At 33.9% G+C, this 12,869-nt stretch overlaps 1 protein-coding gene across 1 annotated transcript in view; it reads right to left on the bottom strand.

The window, feature by feature from the left end:
* The window catches only part of M6 (neuronal membrane glycoprotein M6), a 247,202-nt gene that overhangs the window by 3,375 nt on the left and 230,958 nt on the right, over window positions 1-12,869 (bottom strand). Inside the window, 3 exon segments of the mRNA XM_068384571.1 lie at window positions 2,295-2,440; window positions 4,507-4,648; window positions 7,017-7,176. Coding sequence (XP_068240672.1) covers window positions 2,295-2,440; window positions 4,507-4,648; window positions 7,017-7,176 — 448 coding nt within the window.

Raw genomic sequence — 12,869 nt, 5'->3', positions numbered from 1 at the left:
ATCAAACTTTCAACAGGGCTCCACAAGGCACTATAAGAGTTGGAAGACCCAGGCCTACATGGCTGAGGACTAAGACGCACGAAGTAGATGATAAATGGAAAAGTATTAATTTAATAGCTCAAGATAGAGACGACTGGCGAAATCTAACCGAGACCCTTTGCGTTAATAGGCGCAGGAGATGATGATGACGATGAATTACAATACTGAAACCAAGATATATTTCAGAAGAATCTAAACGATCAAAGATGAGTTTTACACAGTATATGAGGAATTTACTATATAATAACTTTGTTATATGGACAGAATTTACTCTGAAAAATTTTGTAAACAATTAAAGATATTTTAATCTCTGGGAAAGCTCATTGCAAACCACATATTTTCATGAGTACCATTATTAACCCTTTTACCCCCAAAAGAACGTACTGGTACGTTTAAAAAAACTCATCCCTTTACCCCCATGGACGTACCGGTACGTCCTTGCAAAAAAATGCTATAAATTTTTTTTTTTTTCATATTTTTGATAATTTTTTGAGAAAATTCAGGCATTTTACAAGAGAATGAGACCAACCTGACCTCTCTATGACAAAAATTAAGGCTGTTAGAGCAATTTAAAAAAAATATACTGCAAAATGTGCTGGGGAAAAAATAACCCCCTGGGGGTTAAGGGTTGGAAATTTCCAAAGAGCCTGGGGGTAAAAGGGTTAAAAGATATTTCTATCTCTGCGAAAGCTCGTTGCGAACCACATATTTTCACGAGTATCATTATCAAGAGGGTTGAATATGCCATTTCATGAGGTCGCCAAATTGGATGGATTAACAAATTGACTTACAATTTATACAAGCTCAAGGAGCTTGGTATTATGCTGAGAGTATACAAGACGGCTTAAAATGAAATCATAAAAAGGTACTATTAAATCAGAGGACAGATTTCTACTACTGTTAGCCATTTTAACATGGCACACTGATGAAGTTTAGTAAAGTACAGAACTGAAAAATGATAATATGCTGTTCAGAAATTACTGGCATTACCTATTTAAGTACCATGCAACCTGTGGGACAATTTTCAAAATATATTAGAATGACTTTAGTTCTTAAATCCAAACTTGTCAAAAAACATGCTTATATGAACTGTGACTTACAAAAAAGAAAAAAAAAATTAACATGATATATATTACCAATATCGAGACCTTTAACTAGACTATTGAGCCAAAATATTTGTTTATATAAAAATTAAAAATTTTGATCGTTGAGCAATGAAAATAAAAAGTTTCATGAATGGGGAAGGAAGCTGTATACCAATCAAAAACATGAAAAAATAGTGAAGATATTTCTTTTCCAGTGAACAAGGTAATAATGTGAATATATCAAAGCAGATTCTTGTTTTAGGTTTTCTCTTAAGTTAAGGAATTAAATTATTTGTTTTATCATAGATATTTTTTTTAATTTGGTAAATCTACTGGTACACGGATATATACGGCTGTGAGTACTGTACCAACCGTGTGTCACACGATCGTACATAGTTCATTTTGTGCTTGTATCTTCGCTCTCCCCTCGCACTTAAAAGAACCTGAAAAAACATGTCTTTTTTTTTTTTTTCAATGGTAACGGTGTTGATTTTGAACATGAATATTCTTGTTGCCTTGAACTTTTGTATATAAAGGAGAGTGTTCTATAATAAACTCACTCAGTTGCTTTCAACCTGCATTTGAGTCACAACCTTCCCTACGGCTCGTCACATTGGTGAGGGGGGGGGGAGGCGGGAGGAGCGGGTCAGTTAGGGGAGAGCAAAGATACAAGCACAAAATGAACTACGTATGTACAATCGTGTGACACACGGTTGGTACAGTACAGTAATTAACTTTCATTGACAATTGTTCAGTTTAGTTATCCTTTCACCCCCAACGGACGTACCGGTACGTTCTTGCAAAACACTGTTATTTACATGTTTTTTGCATATTTTTGATAACTTTATGAGACACTTCAGGCCTTTTCCAAAAGAATGAGACCAACCTGACCTCTCTATGACAAAAATTAAGGCTGTTAGAACAACTTAAAAAAAGATATAGTAAAATGTGCTTGAAAGTTCGACACTTCAGGCATTTTCCAAAAGAATGAGACCAACCTGACCTCTCTATGGCAAAAATTAACAACTTAAAAAAAGATATAGCAAAATGTGCTTGAAAGTTCAACATATCTTGGGGGTAAAAGGGTTAATCTACTGGTGCAAGAATATATACAGCTATAAGTACGTTATTAACTCGTAGAAACTCATAACTTTTGTCAGTTCAACTCACTAGAGAAAGTATAACCAAGAAGGCAGAGACTGAAGCTAAGATGAACATAATTACGGCATTGTTAACATAATCTTTGCAGAATATCTTTTTCTCCGTTGGACACACTCTCTTGTCTTCTTCCAACGTTCCTACAGGAAACAGAAAATCTGAAAAAAATCAATAGATATATTAATGTAAATCCTTTTGCCTTAATATACCATAATTCTATTACCTATAATGCATGACTTTCCACTTAGTAAGGGGAGAAGACTCTTTACTCTTTAGCTATGGTAAGCAGCTCTTCTAGGAGGGCACACCAAAATCAAACCATTGTTCTCAAGTCTTGGGTAATGCCATAGCCTCTGTACCATGGTCTTTTACTGTCTTGGGTTAGAGTTCTCTTGCTTGAGAGTACACTCAGACACACTATTCTATGTTTCTCTATTTTATTTCCTCATTGGGCTATTTTCCCTGTTGGAACCTCTGGGTATATACCATCCTGCTTTTCAAACTAGAGTTATAACTTAGATAATAATAATAATAATAATAATAATAATAATAATAATAATACATTTTATTTTCTTTATTATTATTATTATTATTATTATTATTATTATTACTTACTAAGCTACAACCCTAGTTGGAAAAGCAGGATGCTTAAGCCCAGGGGCTCCAACAGGGAAAATAGCTCAGTGAGGAAAGGAAAAAAGGAAAATCAAAAATCTTAAGAAGAGTAACAACAATAAATATCTCCTATATAAACTATAAAAACTTTAACAAAACAAGAGGAAGAGAAATAAGATACAGTAGGAGTGTGTGCTCGAGTGTACCCTCAAGCAAGAGAATTCTAACCCTAAACAAGAGCATTAGTGAGATCTGTACTTATAATTATACCGACGAGTCGCAGAATATGTATGTGACATTGCCAAGGCTCTGCAGGTTGGGGAGTGCTTCTCTTAATGTGGCTTAGTCTAAAACAATAATTATAAAAAATTGAGAGTACGGCCAAGAGACCTTAAGTTCCAATTTGAAAATATCCTGCAATTGAACTAATTGCCGAGAGGAATCTGTCCGACTTCTGTAGAGTTCTGGGTTAAAGGAAAAATAAACCTGTATTCTACAGTAATGCAGTACTGTATCTTACAAAAAGTACATGTCTATGAAATTTATACAGACTTCAATAAGTACAGCATATTTAAAAATGTTGATGGAGTAATATTTTGTATGAATAAATAAGTTGATTTTGATCACCACATTACTTACTTTATAAGAATTTTGTGTTTATAACACAAACACTTCTAGAGTACTATGATGGAAAAAAAAAGTTAAAAAGTTAAAGTTGCGGGTTTTAGGTCTCCACTGAGACGATCTACATCATTCTGCTCGGGCAACCATTAGCCAACAGGGACTATCACTAGCCCCCTCTAACCTCACCCCCAGGCGCCACCCAGGGGAGTACCCCCGGGTAGAAGGTCTCACGATATCCACGTCCTGGCGGGGGACGCGAACTCGGGACCTCTGAAACAGAAGCCCACGACGCTACCAACCTAGCTATCTGGTTGATAATCTAATCCCTACTGTTTAGATTCCAGGTGAAAACATTTTGCTGGCCTCTGGGCTTTCAAATGGGGTGCCTGAATTCAAATAATTGTTCTGAACTGACTAAACAATGGTGCTAAATCATCCAGTTTTGGGACTTCAACACAAGTGCTTTTTAATTTGTGTTTTTCATAATTTGGAAACCAGAGCATAAAAAGGGAATTGTCGGTATCAAATTTTTTCATGTTAGCTGTAATTTATTTCAATGTTGAACACTGGTCTGATTCAGTTTAAGGTAAAAAAAAATATAGACAAATTTGCAAAACACTCTTAAAATTGAGTAGCAAACCGAGATGAAAATGGGTTCTATGTTAGATGCAGCCTTTAAAATTTCAATTTTTGACCAATGACTGTCACTTTACCTAGCAAAAGGTCACGTCTACTTTGATGGTTTCATACTCTACCTCATTGCAACGCTGAAAGGTGCGTCATTCCAGAGATCGTACCTTGCTGGAACGTAATGGATGCAATGTTCATAGCTAAGGTTCGGCATAAATTTTGAAGAGGCTTTGCCATTGTAATACTTGATAATAGATGAGTTAATTAGAAAATAATGAATAAAATAGGTTTCAGGAAAGACTCACAACCCCATACTTCAATTAACTTAACTCTACAACACATGAAAATCACTTACCAAACTGATTGTAGTCAATACACGCATTCTGAGGAACATTCTGGCACTGGAGCCAAGCGAGAGTGTAAAATAGGGTGATAATGATGAGAGCAGCAAACATTAGCAGCCACGCCAGTGACAATAAGTATGTGATACCCATAAACTGAAAAAAGAGAGACAGTACAGGATTAGTTTAGTATCTAAACTCTAAAGATACCTTATATCCTGTTGACCTTGTCTATGATAGAATGTGTTATACTGAGTAATAACATATTCTGTGTAAGCCCTGAGCTACCTTATAGCCTGTTGACCTTGTCTATGACAGAATTGGTTATATTGTATAATAATATCCTCTGTGTAAGGTGCAAGCTACCTTATATCCTGTTGACCTTGTCTATGATAGAATGTGTTATACTGTATAATAATATCCTCTGTGTAAGCTGCAAGCTACCTTATATCCTGTTGACCTTGTCTATGACAGAATTGGTTATACTGTATAATAATATCCTCTGTGTAAGCTGCAAGCTACCTTATATCCTGTTGACCTTGTCTATGACAGAATTGGTTATATTGTATAATAATATCCTCTGTGTAAGCTGTAAGCTACCTTATATACTGTTGACCTTGTCTATGACAGAATTGGTTATACTGTATAATAATTTCCACTGTGTAAGCTGCAAGCTACCTTATATCCTGTTGACCTTGTCTATGACAGAATTGATTATATTGTATAATAATATCCTCTGTGTAAGCTGTAAGCTACCTTATATACTGTTGACCTTGTCTATGATAGAATGTGTTATACTGAGTAATACCATATTCTGTGTAAGCCCTGAGCTACCTTATAGCCTGTTGACCTTGTCTGTGACAACATGTTATAATGTATAATAAAATAATCTGTGTAAGTTTTAAGCTACCTTATACCCTGCTAATTTTGTTTATGACAGCATGTATTACACTGCAACCCTGTTAACCCTATGACATAATGCGTTATACTGTACTGCGTAATAACATACTCTGTGTAAGCTCTGGGCTACCTTATATCCTGTTGATTATTACATCATATGTTATACTGCATAATAATGTACTCTGTGTAAGCTCAGAGCTATCTTTTAACCTATTGACCTTGTCTATTACAGCATGTGTTAAACTACATAATGATGTACTCTGTAAGCTCGAAGCTACCTTATATCCTGTTGAGCTTGTCTATTACAGCATGTGTTAATCTACATAATAATGTACTCTGTAAGCTCAGAGCTACCTTATGTCCTGTTGACCTTGTCTGTGACATGTGCTATTCTGCATAATAATAACAATGAAAAGTAAAACAGGTGTGGTTTTATCTTCTGGAATGATCATGGAACACTAATTTGCTTTAACACATATCCAAAGCAATTTCTAAATGCACATTTTAAAGCTTCCTTATACATAATGTTAGTTTCCATTACAATAGATGCCTCCATTGCAATGTTTATAATTTCTGATAAAGTCACAATACAATCTAAATCCTTCATTTAGTTGATGAAGACATAAAATAAACAATTCTCCCCAATAAAAACATTGACACAAACATTAGCATCATCGGCCGTTACTAGTCCACTGCGGAACATAGGCCTCAGACATGTCCTTCCACTTGCAATTTTTCATAGTCTTTCTTTGCCAGTCCACACCTGCAATCTTTTGACACACACATTAGCATCATCGGCCGTTACTAGTCCACTGCAGAACATAGGCCTCAGACATGTCCTTCCACTTGCAATTTTTATAGTCTTTCTTTGCCAGTCCACACCTGCAAACTTTTGACACACATACATTAGCATCATCGGCCGTTACTAGTCCACTGCAGAACATAGGCCTCAGACATGTCCTTCCACTTGCATTTTTTTTAGTCTTTCTTTGCAAACTTTCTTAGCTCGTCAATCAATCATATTTATTTTCTTCATCCGCTTCTTTTGCAATCTCTAGGGACCCATTCTGTTATTCTCAATGTTTATTATCTGTCATTCTCATTACATGTCCTGCCCATGTCCATTTCTTTTTCTTACATGTTAGAATACCCTCTACTTGAGTTTGTTCTCGAACCCATGTAGCTCTTTTTCTCTCTCTTAGTGTTAACCCTTTTACCCCCAGGCTATTTGGAAATTTCCAACCCTTAACCCCCAGGGTTTTTTTTCCCCAGCACATTTTGCAGTATATTTTTTTTCAATTGCTCTAACAGCCTTAATTTTTGTCATAGAGACGTCAAGTTGGTCTCATTCTCTTGGAAAATACCTGAATTTTCTCAAAAATTATAAAAAATATGAAAAAAACTTTTATAGCATTTTTTTTGCAAGGACGTACCGGTACGTCCATGGGGGTAAAGGGATGGCTTTTGTGAAACATACCAGTACGTCCTTTGGGGGTAAAAGGGTTAATACATTATTATTTTTCCCATAGTTCTCCACATACACAATTACATATTATCACAGTTCAGTCAACACTTGTCAAAGCGGACCAAGTACCAGCCAAGAGACATATCCTATTCCACTTACAATAGCACAGGAGATCCTGCCCCCTACACGTCCTCGCCATGTCCTATAGACTTTGTTCCTCGTTGCGCCCGTCGAGAGACAACCCACGAAGAGAATCATGAGCCCCAGGCCGCCCATTCCGGCGCCCACCACCATGAACGTCAGCTGAACTGGTTCCACCCTGGAAGATGAAAGTTATGAGTATCTCGTCTGTTATGTCTCTTGATATTATATACAATTCGTGAGATATATATATTAGATTTACTTCTACCTTATATGTATATAAAATTAGATTTCCTTATAACATATATAAATATATAATTCTTAATTTTTTTTCCTCTAAAATTATTCAAGAGGAATTATCTTCTCAAACATACTAAAAATAAAATTACTTAAAAAACTCACTCATAGTGATTTATCTTTCTTCAAAATCATCCAAAATGAAATTTTTCATTCTAAATAACATTTCAAATATTCTTCCAATTTATAAATTTATATAAACATATAATTCTTAATTCTTCTCCTCCTAAATTATTAAAAAAGGGAGTTATCTTTTCAAACTAAAAATAAAATTAAGAAAAACTTAACAGTGATTTCTCTTCCATTAAAATCATCCAAAAAAAAGAATTAGTCTTTTCAAACATCTTAAAAATAACAATGCAAATCAAAAGGGCAATACAGCAATTGGTCAAGTGGCAATCGAAAAAGGCAATATTCATAACATACCATGCCTAAGGAGTCTACAGGAGATTCTCAACTTACGATCATTCGAATTACGAACATTCGGGTACGAACATTCGAATTACGAACATTCGAATTACGAACATTCGAATTACGAACATTCGGGTACGAACACGAATCCAAATGAAAATTTTCAGATATTGTATCAAAAGTTCATAATGAAATTATGTATCATACAATATTATACAATTTAATACAGTAGGCTAAATGGCATTTTTAATACGAAACAGGACTAAATTTTTACTTTAGCAGATGAAAATCGTAGGGTACTGAGATAGGTGAGGCCTACCGTATGCCAAAACAAAAGAAAAATTTGACCCTTATGTCTCATACAATATTATACAATTTAATACAGTAGGCCAAATGGCATTTTTAATACGAAACAGGACTAATTTTTTACTTTAGCAGATGAAAATCGTAGGCTACTGAGATAGGTGAGGCCTACCGTATGCCAAAAATAAAAATAAATTCGACCCTTATGTCTCATACAATATTATACAATTTAATACAGTAGGCTAAATGGTATTTTTAATACAAAACAGGACTAATTTTTTGACTTTCGCAGATGAAAATCGTAGGCTACTGAGATAGGCGAGGCCTATCGTATGTCAAAACAAAACAAAAATTCGACCCTTATGTCTCATACAATATTATACAATTTAATACAGTAGACCAAATGGCATTTTTAATACGAAACAGGACTAATTTTTGACTTTAGCAGATGGAAATCGTAGGGTACCGAGATAGGTGAGGCCTACCGTATGCCAAAACAAAAGAAAAATTTGACCCTTATGTCTCATACAATATTATACAATTTAATACAGTAGGCCAAATGGCATTTTTAATACGAAACAGGACTAATTTTTGACTTTAGCAGATGAAAATCGTAGGCTACTGAGATAGGTGAGGCGTATCGTATGCCCCCCCCCCCAAAAAAATTCGACCCTTATGTCTCATACAATATTATACAATTTAATACAGTAGGCCAAATGGCATTTTTAATACAAAACAGGACTAATTTTTTTACTTTAGCAGATGAAAATCGTAGGCTACTGAGATAGGCGAAAATGAAAAAAAAATTCGTCCCAAAAACGTTTCGACTTACGAATAGCTTCTCGGAACGTATCGTTCGTAAGTTGAGAATTTTCCGTAATGCTTCCAACGCAGTGCTCTCGCTTTCAAGGTAATTGCCTCAGATTGAGTAAATTTAGTTGATTTAAGGAAATTTCAAGGTAATTGTAAGGCGATTTTTTTCATAAAGTAATCTTTTTATAGTAACATTGTGTATCTAAAATTCATCTTTCAATTTTCAAAAAACAGATTTTGTAAATCATGATATAACTGTTTTGCGTTTTATGAATTTTCTTTAGTATTTAAGGTAATTTTTCGAAATTTAAGGTATTTTTTTTTTAAATTTAAGGTAATTTTTCTAAATTTAAGGAAATTTTTAAAAAATTAAGGTAATTTTTCTAAATTTAAGGTAATTTTTCACAATTTAAGGTAATTTTTCACAATTTAAGGTAATTTCTCTAAATTTAAGGAAATTTTTCGAAATTTAAGGTAATTTTTCGAAATTTAAGGTAATTTTTAAAAATTTAAGGTAATTTTTCTAAATTTAAGGTAATTTAGTTTTTCTAAATTTAAGGTAATTTAATTTTTCTAAATTTTAAGGTAATTTTTCTAAATTTAGGGTAATTTCTGAGGTAATCCCTTGAACATCATATGAGAGCCCTGTCCCAATGTCAAATGCTTTGGGTATAGTTATTACAGAGGTATTGGGTATGGACTTGGGGGGGGGGGAAGGGGGGGGGGGGGTGAGTTCTAGCATCGCCAAACCTACATACAGTACATTATAGCTTCATGTTTTACGATCTACAAAATACAGGGCAAGTACAGTTTCAATTCATAGCATTACCATATACTGTGTGTATATATATATATATATATACACACACACACACACACACATATATATATATATATATAATATGTGTGTATATATATACAGTACATATATATATATATAAAGCTTATTTCAATAATAATAAAAAATATACACGCACAGCTTTACAATCTATTTACCTTACATATTTAATATATATATATATATATATATGTGTGTATATATATATACATATATATATATATATATATATATATGAACTTCATTACTAATGAGCATGTAGCCTACACATACGGCTTGCCAATCTGTTTACAATAGGCCATGCAATTGCTTTTCAAGTTACTGCAATATACCATAAAATACTCTATGCAATACAAAATGTTGCGACGCGTTATATCAGCTTTTTTTTTCATATTTGTATGGGTATCTATCTATCTATCTATCCGTCTATCTAGGTGTCATGTCCTCGACTTCTATTAATACACCCCTTTTCCCATTTGTATGGGGGTAAGCACAGTTGCCTTCTTATTGAAGGACTTTGCTTTAGCTTTGGGGTAGACCGTAGTCAAGATCGGCTAAGTAATCAAAGTCTGATGTGAATTTGTAAGAGTATACCATGAAATTATTTCCGTTTTCTTTAAAGTGTGACAAAATAAATAACACACGCTATCATATTAATATATAGATGATAATAATAATAATAATAATAATAATAATAATAATAAAGGCTGCCCTGCCTGACATCGCTTAAGACCCCGGTAGCGTATGTTCACGTGTTGTACCAGTCACCAACGTCTTCCCTCCCAGTAGCGAGGAGTCCTGGCGCTGTTAGGTCGACAGTTCGCGTGAAGTGATATTTTTAACTTTTTCACGATCTTGAGCCATAAGTGTTTACCATACATAGATTTTCAGTGGTCTGGGTTCTATTTAAATCCCTATTCTGTTGTTTGTCAATAGAGTTTCTAGATTGTTGAAGGCACTTTTTGCTATTTCATATAAAAATTATTTATATTTCTTCATATTTCATCTAAAATTGATTTTCAGTGGTCTAGGTTCTATCTAAATCCCTATTCTGTTGTTTGTCAATAGAGTTTGTAGATTGTTGAAGGCACTCTTTGCTATTTAATATAAAAAATATTTATGATTCATATTTCATCTAAAATTTCGTGAAACATGTTCTATAAAGCAAGATATAAAATACTCAACATTTGATGTGAAATCATAAGTTAAAACATTATATTTTATGTTAAAAGTTCCACCCTAGTTAAAATTTACTTTGTATATCATGTATGAATTTTATATTCATAAAAATAACATAAAAAACAACATACATGTTACAAAAAAAAAAAAATTATAAAATAAAATTTCTTATAATTTCTTTTTTTTTTTTTTTTGTAACGTGTATGTTGTTTTTTATATTATTTTTATGAATATAAAATTCATACATGATATACAAAGTATATTTTAACTAGAGTGGAACTTTAACATAAAATAGTTTTAACTTAACCCCAAAATCCTAGTAAAAAAAAATTCACATCTTGATTCTAAAACCAAAACGAAATACAAGAATACTCCCTTATCTCTCCTGTATAGAGTGGGAGGCTGGATAATGTATCCCCCCTTCTCACTGAGGAAGAGAGAGAGAGAGAGAGAGAGAGAGAGAGAGAGAGAGAGGGGGTGAGAGGGAAGGTTATTTAAAGAGGAAATAGATCCTTTAGATCCAGCGAGTAAAGTTAACATTGCTTCAATGAGAGAAGGGGGGAAGGGTTTAAAAGAGTGGGGGGTCAGGATGTGATCAACAACAGCTTATTGGAGTGGAAGAGGCAGATGGGATGGGGGGGATAGACCCCTCAGAAGAGTCCTGCTCCTACTACAGCCCCCTCCCCCCACCCCCCTTCATCCCTTGTTCACACCAGTCCAATAATACAGTAGGTTCTTGGTTCTAATCTATCTCTTTCTAGCCAAACACTTACTGTTGTTTACCCAGATATCTGTTTTGACGTTGTTGCCTCTTTTAGAATGATTTATTGTTAATTTGTTCTCTTCATTTATTTATTTCCTTATTTCCTTTCCTCACTGGGCTATTTTTCCCTATTGGAGCCCCCTGGGCTTATAGCATCTTGCTTTTCCAACTAGGGTTGTAGCTTGGCTAATAATAATAATAATATCTGTTTTGACGTTGTTGCCTTTTTTAGAATGATTTATTGTTAATTTGTTCTCATCATTTATTTATTTCCTTATTTCCTTTCCTCACTGGGCTATTTTTCCCTATTGGGGCCCCTGGGCTTATAGCATCTTGCTTTTCCAACTAGGGTTGTAGCTTGGCTAATAATAATAATAATAATAATAATAATAATAATAATAATAATAATAATAATAGTAGTAATAATAATAATAATAATATCTGTTTTGACGTTGTTGCCTTTTTTTAGAATGATTTATTGTTAATTTGTTCTCTTCCATTTATTTATTTCCTTATTTCCTTTCCTCACAGGGCTATTTTTTCCCTATTGGGGCCCCTGGGCTTATAGCATCTTGCTTTTCCAACTAGGGTTGTAGCTTGGATAGTACTACTACTAATAATAATGGTGAATTGTGTGCTATGCTCTCATGGAGAAGTACTTTTCAATCCGGTCTTGTTTTTTCTCTGTGCTTCAGAGCGAGTCTTTTTTTTTATATTTCTCCCTTATTTATCTATGTTTCTGCTGCTTCTAGTGTATGCAACCCGTCAAAAATGACGGCTAAATATATAGATATGCACACATACAGCTTCAATCAATCCTAGCTACCACATGGCAGTTTGGTAATTTGTGGGAGATTGTACAGTAGTTTCTGAGTGGTTGATGCTCAGCGTGACAATATATATATATATATATATATGGCCTCTCGTGGCATGGTTGGTTTCGACCTGCCCTTTCATTAGAAGGGCTAGTGTTCGATCCCAAGTATGAGGTAAAAATTTATTTCTATTTGAACACGATGCTATGTTGATATTTATCCATATATATATATATATATATATCCAGACACTTTCTCTTTATTATATAGGAGAAATTATATCTTTTGAGCTTGTCTGACACCTTATCAAAATATGAATTAATAATTCCCACTCAATGTAAAAGATTTATATTTGATATTACTCAAGAAAAATTAATTTAGAAACACCTTTCTCTTCTTAAGAGGATAAATCTACTATTTTAAATTCACTGCATCTCTCTCTCTCTCTCTCT

This window comes from Palaemon carinicauda, chromosome 12, assembly GCF_036898095.1.
Source record: "Palaemon carinicauda isolate YSFRI2023 chromosome 12, ASM3689809v2, whole genome shotgun sequence".
In the NCBI taxonomy this organism is placed as follows: Eukaryota; Metazoa; Arthropoda; class Malacostraca; order Decapoda; family Palaemonidae; genus Palaemon; species Palaemon carinicauda.
Note: the sequence above shows the minus strand (reverse complement) of the source record. Positions and strands in the feature narration are given on the sequence as shown.